General features: G+C 53.8%; 1 protein-coding gene across 2 annotated transcripts in view; it reads right to left on the bottom strand.

The window, feature by feature from the left end:
- FBLN1 (fibulin 1) overlaps nt 1–21,001 on the bottom strand; it is an 81,510-nt gene that overhangs the window by 11,112 nt on the left and 49,397 nt on the right. The window contains exons 15-16 of one of the 2 annotated variants that reach the window (XM_040234549.1): nt 10,115–10,257; nt 8,000–8,131 (exon numbers count right to left, since the gene is read on the bottom strand). In XM_040234549.1, the coding sequence (XP_040090483.1) occupies nt 8,000–8,131; nt 10,115–10,257 (275 nt within the window). Of the gene's footprint in view, nt 1–7,999; nt 8,132–10,114; nt 10,258–19,509; nt 19,962–21,001 lie in introns of those variants that run through there. The other variant, XM_040234550.1, reaches the window with a different exon arrangement.

The following is a 21,001-nucleotide window of genomic DNA, read 5'->3' on the forward strand; positions in this document are numbered from 1 at the left end:
CTCCCCCAGGCTGGCCTCCGCTCATCTCCCCGACCTCTGAGCACAAGAGGCCGCAGTGCTCCGACCTCCCCTCTCTGTCTACACTCAGTTCCTCCGTGAGTGTGTCTGGTCTCAGGGCTCCAGCTGCCATCCACCCACGATCGCCTCCCAGACTTACTCTACCCCTGCGTGGCCATGGGTGTCCCACGAGGCCCACAGTCTTAATGCCAAAGGGCAGGTGCAACCTCCCCAGAGCTGCCGTGCCAGTTTTCCCCAGCTCGCCTGCTGACAACCCCAGTCTGCTTGTTCTTTAGGTCAAGACACGCAGTCATCTTGGTCTCACACCCAACTCGTCAGCAAAACCTGGCACTACCCCTTGATGTATCTGGAATCTGTCTGCTGCCCACCCTTCCTGCTGGGGCCACATGGTCACCTCTAGCCTGCACAGGTGTTTTGAAAGGTTTTGCATGAAAGTGAAAGTCACTCAGTCATGTCTGACTCTTTGCGACCCCATGGACTATACAGTCCATGGAGTTTTCCAGGCCAGAATACTGGAGTGGGTAGCCTCTCCCTTCTCCAGGGGATCTTCCCAACCCAGGGATCGAACACAGGTTTCCTGCATTGCGGGCAGATTCTTTACCAGCTGAGCCACAAGGGAAGCCCAAGAATACTGGAGTGGGTATCCTATCCCTTCTCCCGTGGATCTTCCCGACCCAGGAATCAAACCGCGGTCTCCTGCATTGCAGGCGGATTCTTTACCAACTGAGCTATGAGGGAAGCGCATAGAGCGAGCCACAGTGTCCAGAGGCTAAGACTCTGCACTCCCAAAGCAGGGGGCCCGGGTTCGATCCCTGGTCATGGAACTTGATCCCCAGGCTCACCCAGGCGCCCAGAGGGAGTGTCTCCCACCTCAACCCAAAACCTTCCCATGGCTCCCACCTCACTCGGCAGTAAACCCAAGCCATTGTGGCGGCCTCAAGACCCTGCCTCACCGGCCACTGCAATTCGAACACGATGGCTCGCCTCTGCCTCAGGGCCTTTACACCTGCTGTCCCCACTGCCTGGAGCTCCCCCTCCAGATCTCTGCACGGCTCATTTCCTCAGCCCCCCGGGTCCTTAGACGAATGTCTCCCACCACCAGACGCACAGTGGCTGCCCGCTCCCCTCTCCTCCCCCACCCTCGGCATAGCACTCACATTACCTGACAATGTGGACGTTGTACTTGTCTCCTGCCTGCTCCTACCCCCGGAAGGAAACGTGTGCACGGCTAGGACTCCCGTCTGTCTCTCTCGGTGGCCGATGCATCCCTAGAGCACAGCCTGCTCCCTTGGGACACACACATTATTTGCCAGAAGAATGAAGACCAGAGTCTATAAGAAGCTCGGCCCCGGGGCTCTGGGAGCGCAAAGCAGCAAGCCGCACACCCTGCCTGTGGGGGGTGGGGCATGGAGGGCGTGTGAGAGGAGGTGACGGCCGACTTGGGCTCTGAGGGATGGATAGGAGCTTAACCAAGGGGAGCAGCAGGTGAATGCCACAGCTCAAGTCCAGGGGACCGGAGAGGCCATGAAACGGCTGGGGTCTGGGGCACGGGCTGGTGTGTCTGGGGCAGAGCAGAGGGAAGAGGAAGGGAAGGATGCTGGACGCTGGGGAGCAGATAAGCAAGCTGAGGCTGAAGATGTCTCCAGCCAGGCGGCAGGACTGGACGTGAAATGTGGGGGTTAAAACCCAGTAGACCCATTAAGCAACCGACTGTGCGGGCGGGAGGAGGGGAGCAGAGGGTCCCCGGCTTCAGGAGCCTTGTGGCTGGGGCACCTTTCGCCATCATGTGGAAGCACCCCGCTGAGAAAGGAGGGAGGCTCCGGCCAGGCTGGTGGACCTCATGGCCGGGAGACGACGTCGGGGGTGGGGGGTTGGGGGCCAGCAGGTGTGAGAAGCAGCCCACGTGATGCGCGGGTCCACAGGCAGGAGCAGAGAGGGGTCCAGTGAGGCCCACGAAAGCAGAGGACCCCTCTGAGCCCTAAGAGTCCCGTGCCAGCCTGGGGGTGGCCTCTGAGAGTTTCTGCCTCTGTGAAACTGGGTGTCGGGCGCCCTCCTCACGGGGCTTTGCAGCAGGAATATCTGCTTCCCTATGAGTCACGATGGCTCCGGGCCCAACGCCTATGGCCCATAGCTGCTCCGTGAGGCCCCAGCACAGTCAGCACAAAAGGTGCTGGTGTCCGTCCCGCTCTCACGCCCTGTCTCAGGCCTCCAAGAGGGCGCCGCCTGCCCTCTGCGTCCCCGTCCTCCAAGGACCGCCAGCCTCCAGGTGAGGTCGGCAGAGGTCCGCCCCTTTGCATCCCCGGGAAACGACTTGGCTGCCGGCCAGGGTGTGGCCCCGGGGGGTGGGGCGGGGGCTGTGCCTCCCCGAGAAGAGAAAGCGCCTAATCCCGGGATTTGCCGTGAAAGCAGGACAGGGCCAATCACTCATCACCAGCAGAGACGGCCGCGCTGTTGTTTTTAGGTGGAATTTCTGAATCTCATCCGTAATGTGTACTGATCCTGGGCCAAGCTTTCTGAATCAGGCTCCAGGACGGGTCAGCAGTGTGTGTTTAACCCCTTAAGAGGTAAAGATTTCAAAGAGGCAATCTGGGCCCTGCAGGCTGGAATGACTGAGAGTGACTTGAAGGCAGACAGCTGGGCAGACAAGCTCTTTGCTTTGCATGAGGCTTCCCCTGGCCAGGGGCTGAGGTACAGGCAGGTAGCTGTCTTTACTCATAAGCTCTTGCACTGGGGCTGCTGTGTACAGTTGACTAAGCTGCACACTGCACGTAAAAGAGGCTGAGAATGGCACCCCCTAGGGTTGTGCAGTGCACAGAATAGTCAGCTGTAGACTGCAGCCTCGCCACATTACTTGTCTCTCCTGCTGAGACATTAACAGAGGCAAAACCTACTGCTGAAAAATAAACTGTAGGAACTCAGATGGCAGGATGCTAGGGAAGCTAGGAGGCAACTTCGTGAAAGCAGGATTTGTGGCTTGGGTGTAAACTTGTTCCCCAGCACCCAGCACGGGGTTAGGCATGGGGTAGGAATCCAGGAGGTTCTTGCTGAATAAATAATTCAAAGATGACAGAAATCGAGAGGCATGATCTCCACCATTCTGCTTCCAGCCTGACTCATCAGCCCAGGCCACGAGGGGTGCCTATGACACAGCTCCCAGGTAACTGGAGCCACTTTGGGGTGAGCAGTCCCAGTAGCATCCCATGTGCCCCCCGCTGGCTGCTCTCCTGTCCTTTCAGGGGGCTCCGAGACCTCACCAGCTCTCTAGCCCCAAACAGCCTCCTCACAGTGGCTCATTTATCCCCTAACAACCTACCCAGCTATGTTACAGTACATAGAACTCCTTCTGGTCCTCATACCCCGGCAAGGCAAGCATTACTATGGAAATCTCACTGAGAAGAAAACCGAGGCTCAGAGAGGTTATGAGACCTGCCTGAGGTCACACAGCTAGAAACGGACAACCAAGCAAGAACTGACGCCGGGATATCTGACCCCAAGCTCAGTGCCCCAACTGTGGGAGCAGAGACTCCAGGGTGTTTTGCCCTAAAAGGGCCAGCCCAGCCATTGATATTTTTCAAAAGTGAAATACAGTAACAGTCCTTGTATGCTCACAAATAAAACTTAGAATGCTCTTTCAAAATGTAAAAGCTTTTGGTTCCCTTGAGGAGGGGGGGAGTGAGGATATTGTTATGCAGGTGGTGACATATGGGCCAAATTTAGAGGCTTTGGCACAGACAACGTGGGCTATGGGAAAAAGTTTGGGTTCCATGAATACTGACTACATCTACTACATGCCAGGTGTTGCTAGGAGCTTTCCTTATCATTTCATCTAATGACAAGAATGGTGTCTGCAATTAGGGAATATCCCTCCTCAGCCTAACCCATGTCCATGCGTACGTGCTTAGTCACTCAATCGTGTCCGACTCTTTTGTGACCCCATGGACTGCAGCCCACCAGACTCCTCTGTCCATGGGATTGTCCAGGCAAGACTCTTGGAGTGGGTTGCCACTTCCTCCTCCAGGGGGATCTTCCCGACCTGGGAATCAAACCCACGTCTTCTGTGTCTCCTGCATTAGCAGGCGGATTCTTTACCACTGGGAAGCCTTACAAGGTGAGCTGGACCATTTCCATTCATTCAGACTTTACTGGGAGCATGACTGGTTGCCATGGTGCCCAGGCAGGAGCTGAAGATAGGAGTACCTCTGTTTCTCAGGGGACCCAGGGGTGGAGGAGGAGCCCAGGGAACAACCCAGAACAGACTGGATGTCCAGCACACCTGCTTGCCAGCTGACACTGATGCTCTTCATTTTTTCCCTATAGAAACGGTGATGCCCACCAAGGATCCAGAGGGCCATTCACGAAATCAACCATTGGGTCTAAAAAGTAGCGTGAGCTGAGTGCTATCTAGTTCCTATTGGCTTTGGGGAGGTTCTAGTAGAAATTTTGCCAAAGCACACCCTCTATATAGACAGATTTTTTTCCCCTCCCTCTCCTTAGAAAAACAGTTAAAAAGGAGTAGCGAGCAAGGAGGGGTCAGGGAGGGCTGAGGCTCAGATACCACCAACCATCCAGGGGCCTGGGGAGTCCCGGGGGAGGGTCCCCCATTGCTGCTGGCTGATGATACACAGACTGCACCCACCTCACCAGGGCCCCCCGTTAGTCATCTCCAGGAACTATTACCTGAAAGACCCCTTCTGAAGCAGCCCCTGATCACAGCCAGTGCTCTGCTGGGCGGAGTGAAGCTGGGGCTGGATAAGGAAGGCTTTGTAGTGGCCCGAGAATACCTCAGGCATTAATAGAGCATTTTTTACACAGGTTGAAAATGTATTCTTCATTTTTCATTGACAGCTGGTGAAAGAGGAATGTAACAGGGTGGCTGCACCCGGCTTTACGGAGAGAGCAGCTCAGCCCTGCTCAGAGCCACCTTTATCCCTGCGGAGAGCTGGTTTTTAAAGGATGCATTAGGGGAAGGTCTGGCCCTTTCAGGTTCTTAATCAACTTGGAGTGCTTTCTCCTGTGATCTGGGGGAGCAACGACCTTCACCGTGTCACCATCTCAGTGGCTTGTGCATTGGTTAATTTTCTGGGACACAAACTCTTGGTAACTCTGCCCGAGTCAACACCCACCACCCGAGAGCTCCGGCTCTGGGTGTCTGGGGAAGACTGGGCTCTAGGCCTGCTCCGCCTCCAGCAGCAGGGGTGCCCAGCACAAACCACACCTGCCTTCTCTGGCCATTGGTCCCTCCTCTGCTGACGGGAGACTTCCAACATGTCACAGAGTGTGGCGGTGACGAAGAACTTGCCTCCAGCACTGAGTATCAGCTGCTCCTTCACGTGCATCACAACCCAGCTCAGACCTCACCTCTTCCAGGAAGCCTTCCTGACCCAGTGCCCAATGTCCACTCAGGGTGAAGCCTAGAGCAGACAGGGGTTCAGCCTATGAGTAGGTGCGGCCCCTTCCCAGGTGCTGCAAGCAGCGGGGGCTGCCCAAGGGTTCTCAATGGGCCCAGGAACCCCCCACGGGAGGCCTGAGTGGCCCAAAAAACACTTTCTCCCTCTCCACGGACTTAGAGGGTTTCTATCTAAGACATTGCTTGAAACGAGAATGCACAGCTGAAAACATGCCTGCAAACTGGGCCCTGCTATTTTCATAGCTCAGTCTCAAGGCATTTCCTTAGCTCCCTCCTCTGCCCGATGGAGACAATCACGGCCCCGCAGGCGTCTGCAAAGACCGAGACGGGATGCGGGGGTGAGCATGCCCAGTGACGGCTCCCACGCCGCTCAGACTGGGCTAGAGGCCAGTGGCAGGACAAGCCATCACAGGTGGACAGGCCCATGCCCAGGCCTGGTGTGTGCCAGGGTGGCTACCCTCAGAGTCCAGACGCTCCAGGGGTCACAGAAGTCCTTTGGGGCAGGAGAGGCGCTGGAGGGAGTGGCAGATAAGGAAGTCCAGGCAAGAGGCTCCAAGGAGAGAAACAAGGCAGTGCCCCACAGGTGGCGAGATGGGAGCCCAGCACAGCCTGAGTCGCACCCCAGGGAGACCCCCGTCCCCGCTGGCCTTTACCCTCCACATGGAAGAGCTCACTGGCAAACTCCAGGGGCCCAACCAGACGAGATGTCCGGCAAACGGACTGAGAAGCTGAAGACACCAGGCCCACCCAGGAGGCCATGCTGCAGGCAGGACAACTTCCCTAGGGCCAGCCTGGGCCCTCCCCCAGCACCAAATCCGAAGACCAGGGCCTGCGGGACCAAACGTGGCAAGGAGAGGATGCTGTGTTTCCGTGGTGGCACCTGTGGTCGCCTCTCACACCGGGGTCTGTCCCCTCCTCGCCCCTTGACCCCGGCCCGAGTCACCCTGGGAAGACCGGCCAGCACCCCCTCGCTGCTCGGGAGGCCGCCTCCAAGAAGGAGTTGGAAGGGGTAGCCTCCGGGAGCCTCCAGGCTCTGAGGTGCCAGGATTTTCTGTCCCAGTGGATGGGAACCCAAGAAACACAGGCTCTCAGGTTGATTCTGTTTGGAGTTTCAAGGCGGCTAGAAAAACGTGCTGTGACCACTGGCTCTGGGCCCAGCAGCGGCCCGGCCCCTGGCTCGGGTCACTCCAGGAAGGGTTTAGCTGGGAACCCAAGACACAAGCACTGTCCGGAGTCCCCAGCGAGGCCTCACAGCTGCTTGTCACTGTCTCTCCACCACTACATTCCCATGACCTGTTTCTGCCTCCCCAGTGCCACCCGGTGGAATGCAAAGCCCTCAGGGGCAGGGGCTGTGCGGGTACTGACCCATCTCTGTATCCACAATGCCAGGCCCAGGGCCAGTACAGAGAGGGGAGAGCCCAGAAACGCAAAGAATGAACGAGTGTGAAGGAAGGATCTGACTCCACCTCCTGTGGTCTAAGAGCTGAGAAGTGCCCCCAGGGTGGGCCGTGTTGCAGCCACATCTGCCGGCCCAGCGTCAAGCACAAAGGTGGTCCCAGGTGACCTTCTGTGTGCAGGTGCCCACAAGCTGCTCACCAACCCCCACGCACAGGGGTTGGGGGGCGGGGGGGACACACCCCCTTGACTCCGCTTCCTCCTGCCTGCCCCCATCCCCAGGCGCCCGAAGGTCCCGTAACGCGTGGCTCTACCTAACAGTGGGGGAAACTGAGGCCCAGGGCAGGCAGAGACTCAGGGGCGAGCAGCAAGTTTTATGGCTGCACGCCCTCCCCTGGGAATCCCAGAGAGGACTCCTGTACTATTAATTGTAATTAACTAATTATTCTTGCTGCCAACTAGCGGAGGAGGAGGCCGGGGGCGGGAGGGCCCCCAGATGACTCAGTCATGTTTACAACATGCAAACCCATTTAAGAGCTTGTAAAGTCGCTATAAATGGCTCTTTGGCAACAGAGGAGTTAACGATCCCGTCTCCAGCTGCAGCTCCACAACGGTTGGTTGGTCGGGGCTGGGGCCTCGGGGACGGGGTTCTGAGAGCCAACAGTGCCACCTACAGACCACGTTCCATAACGCTCCGCTCAGGCCGACAAAATCCAGGACCTAGGAGACCTGGAGGGGCTTCCCAGGAGGCTCAGTGGTAAAGAATCCGCCTGCAATGCCGGAGACGAGGGATCGATCCCTGGCTCGGGAAGATCCCCTGGAGAAGGAAAGGGCAACCCACTCCAGTATTCTTGCCTGGAGAACCCCATGGTCAGAGGAGGTGGGTGGGCCACAGTCCACGGGGTCGCAAATGAGTCACACACCACTTAGCAGCTAAACAACAAAGAACAGCTGCAGGCAGGGAGACTGAGGCTCCAGGGATCTCCCCGAGAGCAGGCGGCTCCACCCCCCTGGTCGCTTTTCACACCGTGATTGACAGGTGTGGGTTTCCAGCTGGGCCCCGAAGGACCAGGGGACCCGGGTGGGAACCGGGCTGGTCTGCGACAGGCCTCGGCTGAGCCGTGACGGGCTGGAGGACCAGCGGGCGTCTGGGTGAACCTGCTCTCTCCGGCCACTCACCCACAGTCATGCCGTCCATGTAGCGCTTGATGATGTCGAAAGAGTCGCGGAGGTTCCCATCCGTTATGTCGAAGATGATGTCAGCGTGGTTGGCAGGATACGCAGGCGTGATGGCCCGGAGGAAGATGATCTCTGCCAGAGAGAAGCGAGGCATGGAGACGGCATAGCGCTGGGCCCCGCAACCCCAGAGAGGCCTGACCCAGTGCGGTGAGAACCCAACACGAGGGCCCCGTGCATGGAGAAGGTGCAGGGGCCCCGAGGGACCCCAGGTTACAGTCTGTGCTCCCTTTGCACCGACGGGGAAGCTGAGACCTGGTGAGACTTCAGATCCTCCCGGAAGTCATGGAGAGCATTAGCTGGTAGGGCCAGGGCTAGGAAGTAACTGGTGATTGCTCAGGAGTCTCCCTGAAGCTGGGAAGATAGGGAAGGGGGGCAGACAAAGAATGTGGGAGAGGTCAAGATGGTCCCTGCCCCACCGCGATGGGGGCCGGGCCCCAAGCGGGAGGGTGGCTGCGTCCTTCTCCCGGGCCATCTGATGTGAAATCAGCAGACCCTGATGTGAAATCAGGCTGGGAGCACAAGGGCCCAATTTACGCAATCTGGGGTGGTGGTGGTGGGGAGTCGTCTCTGAGCCTCAGTCTCTCCACCGTAAAGTGAAGCAGGCAGCCCGCCACTGCCCACCAAGGGTCCTCTCCACGTGAACAGTCAAAGTCTAGGTTTCCTGGCCCAAGATGCCAACAGGCACCTCTAACCACGCCCAGCTCCCTGTAGCATCAAACTGTGGGTCAGCCATGGCATGGGGGAAAGGGATTTGGGAAGGATCTGAGTGGTTTGGCAGAACCCGTCATGGTGCACAGGGCAAACCGCAGTCGTGATGTTCTCTGAGCCAAGTCCGTGCTGCCCTCCGAAGGTTCTGTGCCTCCCTTTTCTAGAGGGATGAGGAGGTGGGGGGCTCACCTCTCCTGTAGGTGAGCCCGTCCCTGGGCGCCTCTCCTGCCCTCCCACCCCCCACGGCCAGGCTGTGTTCTGGTACGCACACCCAAGTCACTCCCCGGACCCTGGGGCCGTGTGTCCAACCTCCCTGAGACCAACGGAGGGCTCTTGTTCACCACGGTGTACCAGAGCCTGACACCCAGGAGGCTCAGTTGGCCAAATTAATTCTCATGGGGAGCTCTACCGAAAGCCACAGGGGAAGGGTGAAGACTCCACAGAGGAAGAGGGAGTCAAGACCACGCTGGCCGGCCCTGGCATGTGGGCCGCACGCCCCAAAGGAAGGCACACAAAGCAGCTTTCTACCCACAGCCTTCTGCCAGGCACGGGGAGCCCGCTGTCCTGGCCCTACATGTGGAAAGGGGCTGTGCCGGCAGGTCGACACTGCAGTGGGAGCTGCCTGTGGCGGGCACACTGACCCCTTTGCTGTGGGGTTCCCTGGAGTCGGTCTAGCCACACCAACCCACCTGCCCCTCGGTCTCCAGGATGCGGCTTCGGTGTGCAAAAAGCATCAGTCACGGCCCTCTACTGGCTCCCAAAACCTTGGAGTTGAAGCCCCAACTCCAAGTGCAGGCTCCTGCCTACCTTTGCAGCCCATCTCTTGCCAAGCCTCCACCACTCCAGCCAGAAAACCTTGGCTTCCTTCGTCAAAGAACCACACTCCTCACTCACCTCCAGATTTTCCGGAGGTATTCTGATTTGGCCCTCTCTCCCACTCCCCACTTTCCTACATTAACCTCCTACTGGCCCCTCAGGACCCAGAGTAGGGTCACTGCCTCCTGGAAGCCCTCACTGATAACCCCACACTTGGCAAAGAATCAACACTTAATAGCTATTCGCTGAACGACTATTATCCCCCAAATGAGATCCACACCCCCTCCACTGAACGGAGGGCGGAGAACAGGCAGGAACCGGGTCGCCCTGTAGTCTGGGGACACGAAGGAGATGCAGAAGCAGGGAGGGGTCAGCATTCCAAGCCCCAAGCCCACATCTCGCCAAGGAGCTGCTCCTGCAGGTCAAGCTATCAGCCTCAGCTAGGGGGCTGCCCTGGCAGGGACGGTCCCCCAGACGCTGGCCTCTGCCGGGACCCCCACGCCGGCTCCAGACTTGGGAGTGGCCACTCACCTTCGGGGCGGGTGAACTCGCGGAAGGTGGGGAGCGAGACGACGGTGTGGGAGACGGTGTGCACCGGGTCCAGCACGCAGGCGACATCGCTGGGGCGGCAGGACTTGATGCAGCGGACTGTGTCTGTCTTCTCTTGGCGGAGCCTGAGGGGAGCCACAGCACAAGACGGGGTGGGAAAGGGGGGACCCGGACGCCCTCAGAGACAGAGCCCAGGGCCCAGGAGAGAAGCAGGTGGCCGGGCAGCAGCACCCGCCCCAGGCTGGCTCCGTCCTTGAGAGACCCACACTGGCCTCTCAGCCTGGCTGCTCCGAGGGGATGCTTCCAGGTTCTTCTACAAACCGGACCGGGAGTCAAACCCCCAAGACAGACCCCAGTTTCCACCTGCCCCAGCCGAGATAAGCAAAGTTTTGCTATTTACCAGCTATACGAACTGAGCTTCAGTGTCTACAACTGCAAATCACATTCATTCAGCCACTTGCTCAACAAGTGTGTTTGGAGTGTCTGCTGGGTGTCACACACCAGGGACACCAAAAGCAAGCAAGGGAGACAAGGTCCGGCCTTCCTGGGACTCCGGGTCGGAGGGGGCGGTCACAGGTAAAGCACCCAGCTTGGCGCCCCACACAAAGCAGTCAAATCTCCAGTGTCACGCATGTGATGGATGGGGAAGAGGGGCCGGGGTTTGCTACAGGTCCAGGCATACTTTTAAAAACCTCTTAATCATAAAGTAAAACAAAATACGAGAGCTACACAAAACAAGGTTACAGCTTAATGAGTATTATAAGGCAAACCACCTTACAATCAGCACCCAGGTCAAGAAAGAGAACTTCAACCTGGCACTTGAGGCCCCTTCGTGGGCCCAGATCTGTCTTAACCCTCTCGTGCACCCACAAAGTAACCCCTGTCCTGTCTCTGCCAGCAATCTCCTACCTGGGTTCCTTTACGTCTGTACCACACATGTGCATCTTGAGAAAATCACTTAAATTTGTCCACTAAAAAAATTCGCTGTATCTTTCATTTATTTATTTATTTATTTATTTTTGCCGTGCCATGTGGCATGCAAGATCTTAGTTCCCTGACCAGGGAACATGTCCCTGCATTTGGAGCACAGAGTCTTAACCACTAGACCACCATCGAAGTCCTTGTTGTATCTTTATGTATTTTTTTTAATGAGACATATTGTTTTGGAGACAGTTCTCTATTTTCTTGGCTGCACTGGGTCTTCATTGCTGTGCCCAGGCTTTCTCTAGTTTTGGTGAGCGCGGGTTACCCTCCAGTTGCGGTCATTTCTTTTGCTGTGGAGTATGGGAGCCTCGTGGGCTGCCGTCTGTGGGGTTGCACAGAGTCGGACACGACTGAAGCGACTTAGCAGCAGCAGCAGCATGGGCTCTAGAGCGCATGGGCTCAGTGGTGGTGCACGGACTTAGTGGCCCCGAGGCAGGTGGAATCTTCCCGGACCAGGGATCGAACCTGTGTTGCCTGCATTGGCAGGCAGATTCTTAACCACTGGACTACCAGGGGAGTCCTCTCCTGAGTCCTTTGGACTCAGCCCCAGGAATCTCACTATTTGGCTTCACAAGGTGTTCCAGCCTCATCTTACACGTTTACCGTCCCAGCTATTTCCAAGCAGTGTTGGGTTCGTTTTTTGGTTTTTAGTGGAAAATGATATTTCAAGACCATAATCTGGATACCAAGAATGCTCAGTGCTTCTGAGTTGGTCATTGTTTTTAGGCCTCTTCAGTGGAAATTTTTAAAGATCATATACAGTATGAATTCATACTGAATTTAAAATAAAAACAAGAGGCACATAGTTTTTCACTAAACCTCTCCTATATACCAAAGGAATCTCCTTTTTTCCATATCAAAATTCTGGCTCTTAAGAACACAGGATATGGTAGAATATCCCATAATTATTTATTTTTGTTTTATCCATATTTTGATCCAGTAGTCTCAGAATAACAAAACTAAAATTACTACCACTAATATAATTGCATAAAGTAATAATTTGGGGAATAAGTTCTCCTTATTCTACCTACAACTTTAATAGATGTGCTAGACAGACCTACATAGTCTGAGCCTATAGTGATTCGTACTATACTTTTTTCTTATAAGACTCATTTAACTGTAGTTTTATGAGTAATTATGTTTAATGCTTTCAGGCTGACAATTTTGCATGGTGCTAATAGTCTGTGCCCTTTCTACATAAAGGCACAAAGACTTCCCCGGTAGTTCAGATGGTAAAAAGTCTGCTTGCAATTTGAGAGGCCTGGGTTCGATTCCTGGGTCAGGAAGATCCCCTGGAGAAGGAAATGGCAACCCACTCCAGTATTCTTGTCTGGAAAATCCCATGGATGGAGGAGCCTGGTTACAGTGCATGGGCTCACAAAGAGTTGTACACGACTGAACGACTTTCACTTTTGTACATAAAAGTCTGTTTTGTTGGGTATAAGATCCTTGACTTACATTTTCTTGAGTATTCTAAGTATTAATTTTCTTCTGGCATAAGTGTTGTTTGGATACATTTGATGATAACATAGTTTTTTCCCTTATAAGTCTCTTTCTGTTTTTACCGAAAGGCACAGATATTTTTGTTTTCTCTTTTTATCTTGGTGTTGGTTGCTCTGAGTCAATATGTTCAAATATATTGGGTGTTCTTTCAATATGAAATTTAAAATCTTTTCCCTAAAATATCTGTAAAGTCTCTTGAATTATCAATTGTAGTAATTATTGCCGCCCTCCTTCGTTCTGCATTAATTCTTCAGAGATTTCTATCACCTATAAGTTGGAATTTAAAATCTTTTCCCTAAAATATCTGTAAAGTCTCTTGAATTATCAATTGTAGTAATTATTGCTGCCCTCCTTCATTCTGAATTAATTCTTCAGAGATTTCTATCACCTGTAAGTTGGATCTTCTTTGTCTTCAACATCTGTCACTTTCTCTTCGAGTCTTTTCATCCCTTTTGTTATTTATTTTTCAATTTATGAGATCTTTTTTTTCAGCTTTTCCTTAAGTATTTATTTCTGAAACTGCCTTTTGCTCTAATTTAAAATAATTTCTTGAGTCTCATCACTTCATTTCTCCATTTTTCCTAATCCTGGCTTACATTTTCCCTTCATTTTTGGTTATATTTTCAATCCTTTTAGTTTGTTTGATATAGGTTCCAGCTTTGATCTCGTCTGTAAGCATGTCTTCCTGGAGTACTTTCATTCTCCAGAGGAATGTCATTCTGCTCTTTATTCTCCTTTTTCCTACAATAACTTTGTATGAGATGGAACCTGGATACTTTTCGGCTAACCATCTTTATGTGAAATCAGTGTCACATAAGGAGTGGTCCACACTTTTCCTAATTTCACAGGGCCCCTTCATCTGTTGTTTTTGGCAGCCTGCTCTTTGACAGGCCTCTACATTTACCTGGCGTTTCGTTTTCCACAATAGTCTCTTTCTTACTCAATTTTCTATTTCATTTCCAGCAGTTTCTTCACAGTATGAGACCCTGACTTTTCAAGGAAGCCTTGACGGCCCACTTTTAAAAGTTTAGTGGGGCTTCCCTGGTGGTCCAGTGGTCAAGAATCTGCCTTGCCAAAACTAGGAATAAAACTACCATACGACCCAACAATCCCACTACTGGGCATATATCCTGAGGAAACCGTAATTGAAAAAAACACATGTATCCCAATGTTCATCGCAGCACTATTTACAACAGCTAGAACATGGAAGCAACCTAGATGCCCATCAACAGATGAAAGGAGAAAGAAGCTGTGGTATGTATATACAATGGAGTATTACTCAACCATAAAAAGGAATGCATTTGAGTCAGTTCTAGTGAGGTGAATGAATTTAGAGCCTATTATACAGAGTGAAGAAGTCAGAAAGAGAAAAACAAATGTTGCATATTAACACAGACATATGGAATCTAGAAAGATGGTCCTGATGAACCTATCTGCAGGGCAGCAATGGAGACGCAGACGACAGACTTGTGGACACGGGCGGGGGGAAGGAGAGGGTGTGATGAACTGAGAGAGGAGCACTGAAATATATACATTATCATATGTAAAACAGCTGGTGGGAATTCGCTGTATGATGCAAGGAGCTCAAACTCGGTACTTTGCGACAACAGAGCGGGGGTGGGGTGGGAGGGAGGCTCACGGAGAGGACATATGTATACCTATGGCTGACTCATGTTGATGTATGGCAGAAGCCAGCACAATATTGTAAAGCAATTATCCTCCCGTTTAAAAAAAAAAAAAGAATCCATTTTACAGTGCAAGGGACTCAGGTTCTATCCCCACGCCGAGGGGCAACTAATACTGCACACCGCAGCAAAAGACCCTGCATAACACAACGAATACCCTGCATGCCACAGCTAAGACCTGATGGGGCCTAAAGGAATTTAAAAAAAAAAACAAAAAAAAAACACCTTTCCTGCTAGCTCAGCTGGTAAAGACTCCGCCTGCAATTCAGGAGATCCCGGTTTGATTCCTGGGTTGGGAAGATCCCCTGGAGAAGGGAGAGACTACTCACTCCAATATTCTTGGGCTTCCCTGATGGCTCAGCTGGTAAAGAATCTGCCTGCTATGCGGGAGACCTGGGTTCTCTTCCTGGGTTGGGAAGATCCCCTGGAGGAGGGCATGGCAACCCACTCCAGTATTCACGCCTGGAGAATCCCATGGACAGAGGAGACTGGCTGGCTACAGTCCATGGGGTCACAAAGAGTCGGACACGACTGAGCGACTAAGCACAGCACGGCCTGTTCCGCCCCTTCTTCAATCCTTGCACACACTCGCCACTGCAGCGAGCAAAGGGGCTCCCAGCCTCAGCCACTGTTCTCAGACTGCGCTTTCTACAGGACACTGCTGACTGCTTGGGGTTCTTTCACTGCCTCCTCCTGCACGGATGCCAATAACATGTGGGTGGATTTCATTGGACCTATATGTGGGGGTTGCCTTTGTTTAGCTGAAAGCGTTTCCCATGGATGAAAAACTTTATCTGGTCGTCGTGGTTTTGCTTAGGATCCAGAGAACTTCCAAAACTATGTTGCAGCGTCACCCCAGATGTCTGTGCTGGACAGTGTGCACACATCACTTCCTTGACTCTTCACAGCTCTTCCCTCTTCGCCACGCTGTCTCCTTCCTCAGCTAGTGAAACACCCTGTTTTTCACTTGAGAATTTCAGAACTGGGCTGGTAGGAGGGCTTTCTGAGAGGAAGCCAGAGTAACAAGCTGATGAGCACTGAGTGATCCCAGCAATCCTGCCCCCTTCAGCATCGGGCTGGGTGTCTGAGAACAGACTCCAGAGCCAGGCTGCCTGGGTCGGAATCCTGCCCCACCTTATATCAGTGCTGGGACTTCGGGCGGGTTACTTAACCTCTCTCCCTCCATGTCTTCATTGTGAAATGAGGATCATAACAGCACTTTCTCCAAAGGCTCCATGAGGGTTTAGTTATTGCTTGGCCCACAGAAGGCACTGCCTAGGTGTTAGCTGTGATAGTTGTTAACTATTTTATCATTATATGATAATCATAATTATCATCCTTCACCTTTGGGCTTCCTGGTGGCTCAGTTGGTAAAGAATCTGCCTGCAATGCAGGAGACCTGGGTTTTATCCCTGAGTCGGGAAGATCCCCTGGAGAAGGAAATGGCTACACACTCCAATATTCTTGCCAGGGAAATCCCATAGACAGAGAAGCCTGGCAGGCTACAGTCCATGGTGTCGCAAGAGTCAGACATGACTTAGGGACTGAACACCACCACCACCACCTTTGGGAGCTTGGTTTAAAAGTGCACACACATGGGACTTCCCTGGATGCCCAGTGGTTAGAATACTGTGCTTTTACTGCCAAGGGCTCAGGTTTAGTCTTTGGTGGAACTAAGTCCCTGTGGAACTAAGATCCCACAAGCCAGCTGGTGCTGTCAAAAAAAACCCCAAAACTGCACACACAGGTCCAAGAGTTGGAAGTGATGGCAGCTCTACAAACCCTCTGAACTGTCATTCTCCACTTAAATCAAAATTGAAATGAACACTTGAGTACCTTCCAGTGAATGGAGACACCAATACTCATTAACTGCCTACCACAGCCAGATGTTGCCTTGTGTATAAGTAACTTCATGTTATTTCCAAAATAGTTCAGGAAGTGGGCCTCGAACCTCTGAAAGGCAAGTGACTTATCCGAGGTCACAGAACCAGTAAACGGCAACGAGGACACTTGAACTCTTATGCTTCGTTCGGTTGGGTTTGTTTTTTCTGCACTGTTTGATCTCAGCAGGCTGATACAGGAATACTGCTATGTAGCCTCCAGGGACTGCAGAGAGGTGAGCGGCCAGGTAATCCAGATACCGCCATCCTCATGTGTGCATGCAGGTACACGCACAGACACATCAGAGGTGTTCTCGGATGGAACAGGCCACCTGAAGAGGCAGGAAGTCCCACAAACAAGGCAAAGTGCAAGAAAAGCTAAACAGCCAGTGGGAATGTAGAGGGATTCTGACAAGCCTTGTAAGGCCGCTGAAAGGCTTCTAAAGCCCCCAAGAATCCCCCCACATCTTAACACTCCTAGGGGCAAAGAGCTCCCCCAGCCTCAATAAGCAGGACCATGATGAAAGAATAGTGCAAGTCGCTCAGGCGTGTCCGACTCTCTGCAACCCCATGGACTACACAGTCCATGGAACTCTCCAGGCCAGAACACTGGAGTGGGGAGCCTTTCCCTTTTCAAGCCAATCTTCCCAACCTAGGAATCAATCAAACTGGGGTCTCCTGCATTGCAGGTGGATTCTTTACCAGATGAGCCATCGGGGAAGTCCAAGAATCCTGGAGTGGGCAGCCTCTCTCTCCTCCAGCGGATCTTCCTGACCCAGGAATCGAACGCGGGTCTCCTGCATTGCAGGCGGATTCTTCAACAACTGAGCTACCGGGGAAGCCCCCAGATAGGAATAACTGAATACAGTGATGAATCCCTGCTGTGTCTTGTGGATTTCACAGAAGAGGTGGTATCTGAACTAAGCCTTGAAAATACTATCCATCCATTAATCTATCCATCATCCATCCATCCATGTTTATTAGAGGTTTACTGAGCTCCTTCTACAGGCCAGACATTCTGAAAAGGGTAGAGAATACAGACACAATCCCTGTCTTTAAAAAGGTGATGATAAAAAGTAACAAAAACAAGGACTTCCCTGGTGGTCCAGTGGTGAAGACTCGCACTTTCTGTGCTTCCACTGCGGGGGGCATGGGCTTGATCCCTGGTTGGGGCACTAAGACCCTACATGCTGTGTGGCGTGGCCAAAAATAAAGGAATTGATAGCACCATTTACAAGTATTAAAAAAAGAACAAGATGCCAGGGTAACTGCTCTGATGGAGGACACCTGGCTCTGGAAAAGCTCAGATTAGGAAAGCCTTCCCCAATGAGGCGACTTTAGCTACATCTTCAGAGAGAATGGCCATTTGCAGGAGGAAGGCATGGCGCGTACTATGGCCTGGAGAAAGCGAGTGTAGAGAAGGGTAGGAGTTCTGTGTAACTAGAACACTGGTCACTAGCAGGGGGTGAGCCAGAGTGGGGAACAAGGGGGAGAGGTGGCTGAAAAGGTGGGCAGAGGCTGGAGCAGCCATGGTCTCAGACGCCATTCCAAGGGAGTTGGGCTTTGTCTGCTAGTCATAGAAGGTTCTAAAGAGGGGAGGGACACAACCAGACTGGTCCTTCTGAGAGGTCCTCTGGCTTCAGCTTGGGAGATCGCAAGCTGGTCCAGACCAGAGGTGCTCAGAGAGGGGTCTGGGAGACAGCAGGGGTTTGGGGGCAAGTGGCTAGGAGCATGTATATTCTCCTGTGGCAAGTTACCTGCTGCCTCCGTCACAGGGCACAGGGCACAGTGTCAACTGTATACCTGTCCTCTCCACTAGATAGCAAAGCAGACCCCTTCCCCATCTTCTTCCAGGCCCTTGTAGGAAGGACCTTACGCCCCTCCAGTATCCTTTACTTGATTCCTCTTGACATTCTGCCTCTCTTTCATGTTCCTACTTGAAAACAGCATCAGCAGCCACAGAAATGCTAGACATGCAAAGCGATGTTGGTAGGAAGTCATCCATCCCCTCAGCAGACAGAAGCAGAGAACCTACTGCATGCTAGGCCTTGCCAGGAGCTTAGGGCCACGGCCCTGAACGAGACAGACTTGGTCCCTGACTCCTCGGAGCCTTCTGGGTGGTGGGGAAAACAAAAGTGAAACACAGAAAGTGGGACCTGCAAACTATGAGGAGCATGACAAAGATGGAGTTAGGAGAGAGACTGACAGAGGAAACATAAGCCAAGGGCGTCCAGCGAGGCCCAGTGGCGATAGGAGCACAGTGACTGAGGTTTAACCAACATTCAGGCCAAGGGTGCAAAAGCATGTGCAAAGGGCCTGTGGCAGCAGAGAACTCAGCAGTGTGGTTCAAGGGAAGCAAGGCAAGGGAGAACAATCTGAGGTCAGGCTGGAGGTGGACGCCAGGGATAAATGATGCCGTGCCTTGAGAGGCACACTGGGGGCTTGCTGGGATCATGGTGGAAGAGATCTTTGAAGAGAGGCAGGCCGATCAAGGTTCATGTTGGCGGTGCTGTGACGGAATGGAACAGTCAGAGCTGTGCCGTCAGCAAACCAAGCTTCGAAGATCAACTGTGTGACCTTGTGCACATCGCTCACTCGCCCCGCCCCCAGTCTCTCTGGGGGTGACACGCCTGCCTCGCAGGATGGGCAGAAGCACACATGAAGGCCCGGGGCTTACTGATGGGGGCCCATGAGCGACACATTCATCAGGCTCCCTTTGCCTCCTCCTGGTACAAAGCGGGGGTCCTCTGTGGAGGGAACCGGCCTCCCAAGATGCTGCGATCGCGTTCAGTGTTCTTCCACAAGTTTGGACTTCTCGTCAAGACAGAATGGGAGGTTTGAGTCTCAAGATGGAGCTTTTATGGTCTCAGTTAAAGGCTCAGCTCCTGGCAATACAGCAAGGAAACCAGGCTGGGGCCAGAAGACCTGGCTCCTAGACTGCCTTCTACCACACACAGCCCGTGTCACCTTGGTCAAGCCCCTCCCCTTCTCTGTGCCTCAGTTTCCACATCTGTGAAGTGAGAGGGGATGAAGCTCAGCCATCCCTAGGGGCCTCCATCACCTCGTCCTCCGGGCTCAGCACAAGTTGGGGACAGAGAATCACCTCAGATGAAACATCCGACCTCGCTCTGCCCTGGCCTGGGCGCCCAGGCAGTATGGACTGTGACTCCCACTCACAGGGGCTCCTGGATGCAGACCCCTCACAGAAAACACTCCTCGGCCACCCCTGGGGGCGCCAGGCAGTGCTGGGCTCCCCCTTCCCCACCAGGAACAAGCAGCACAGACGCTCCCGACCGCGCCAAATAAAACCAAGGCACGCCAGCCATGCTGTGTGGGATTGCCCGCTGAGCCTTTATTGGCATCCCGGAGCGGAGGGTGGGGAAAGCAACAAGGGGGGGCCCTCAGCGGCCCAAAGCGCGTGCTCAGAGCTCTGCGGATACAAAGATGTAAAGCTTGGCCACAAAGGAGCTGACGGTGCCGTGGCGGGAGAGGTCCATCCTGACGGTCAGGAGCATGTCCCTGGGCTCGGGGACGGGCTTGGTGAGGGCCACCACCCCGCTGTGGTGGTTCACCTTCCGGGTGGTGAAAAAGCCCTCCTCGTTGCCGCCGGTGATGGCCAGCTGCATGCTGTCCCCGGGGACGACACTGGAGGGGCCCATGCGGAAGACCACGGCGGGCACTTGGATGTTGGTGGGGAAAGAGAGGTGGTAGTGGGTTATTCTCAGAGGCAGCTTGGGGCACTCCTGATTCTCATGGCAAGGCAAGCGCTCGCAGCGGCTGCAAGAAAAGTGGACAGAGAGACAAGGAGAGGGTTAGGGCCCATTCAGCAAGCGGAGAAACAACAGAGCGTGGGGCGGGGTGAGCGGGGGGCCTGCTAGGCGGGGCCTCCCGCCGCCCTCTGGCCAGTCAGCCAACGAGAAGAGCACCCCTCACTCACCTGTGGGAGGTGCCGGGGACCTCCAGCTGCTGCCTCAGGCACTAGCCTCTTCCAACACCCTCGGGGGCGCTGGGTGGCTGGGGCCGGGGTTGTGCCTGGAGCAAGGTGTGTCCCTCTCTCACCGGCAGAGCCCCACCCCAGGCTGTCCTCACCAGGCACACCCTGCCCTCTGAGTGTCGTCCAGGCTCCCAGCTCCTTGCCCAGACAGTGGCCAGGACGACACTGGCCGGCTCTCCAGGCCAGCAAACATGGCTGCCGCCATTTACAGAGCGTTTGGCTATTTGTCGGCATGCCTTTGCTAGAGTGAGCACACCCACACTGTGAGGGGGCGTTGAGGGCCATTTGTCAGATGAGGAAACTGAGGCTGAAAGAATCAGTGGCTTTCTCGAGGTCACAGAGTGTGTAAGGAAGCTAGATTTGTGCTCAGTCAAGTATTTTCCTGTCTTTCCTCACTAAAGCTTTGTACTCTAGGCCCAGTTCCCTGTCTGTATTCACAGGAACAGCCAAGGCTTGGGGCAGAGATGGAGACAGGTTCTAACTTCCTGGGTCAAGATGGAGACAGGTCCTAAGTTTCTGTGACAATATGAGGAGCGGTTTTAACTTCCTGTGACAGGATGGAGACATGTCCTAACTTCCTGTGACACGATGGAAACACATCCTGACTTCCTGTGACAGGTCCTACCTTCCTATGACAGGATGCAGACAGATCCTAACTTCCTGTGACAGGATGGAGACACGTCCTAACTTCCTGTGACACGATGGAGACAGGTCCTAACTTCCTGTGACAGGATGGACACAGGTCCTAACTTCCTGTGACACGATGGAGACAGGTCCTAACTTCCTGTGACACGATGGAGACAGGTCCTAACTTCCTGTGACA

This window comes from Oryx dammah, unplaced genomic scaffold (assembly GCF_014754425.2).
Source record: "Oryx dammah isolate SB20612 unplaced genomic scaffold, SCBI_Odam_1.1 HiC_scaffold_29, whole genome shotgun sequence".
NCBI classification, from domain to species: domain Eukaryota; kingdom Metazoa; phylum Chordata; class Mammalia; order Artiodactyla; family Bovidae; genus Oryx; species Oryx dammah.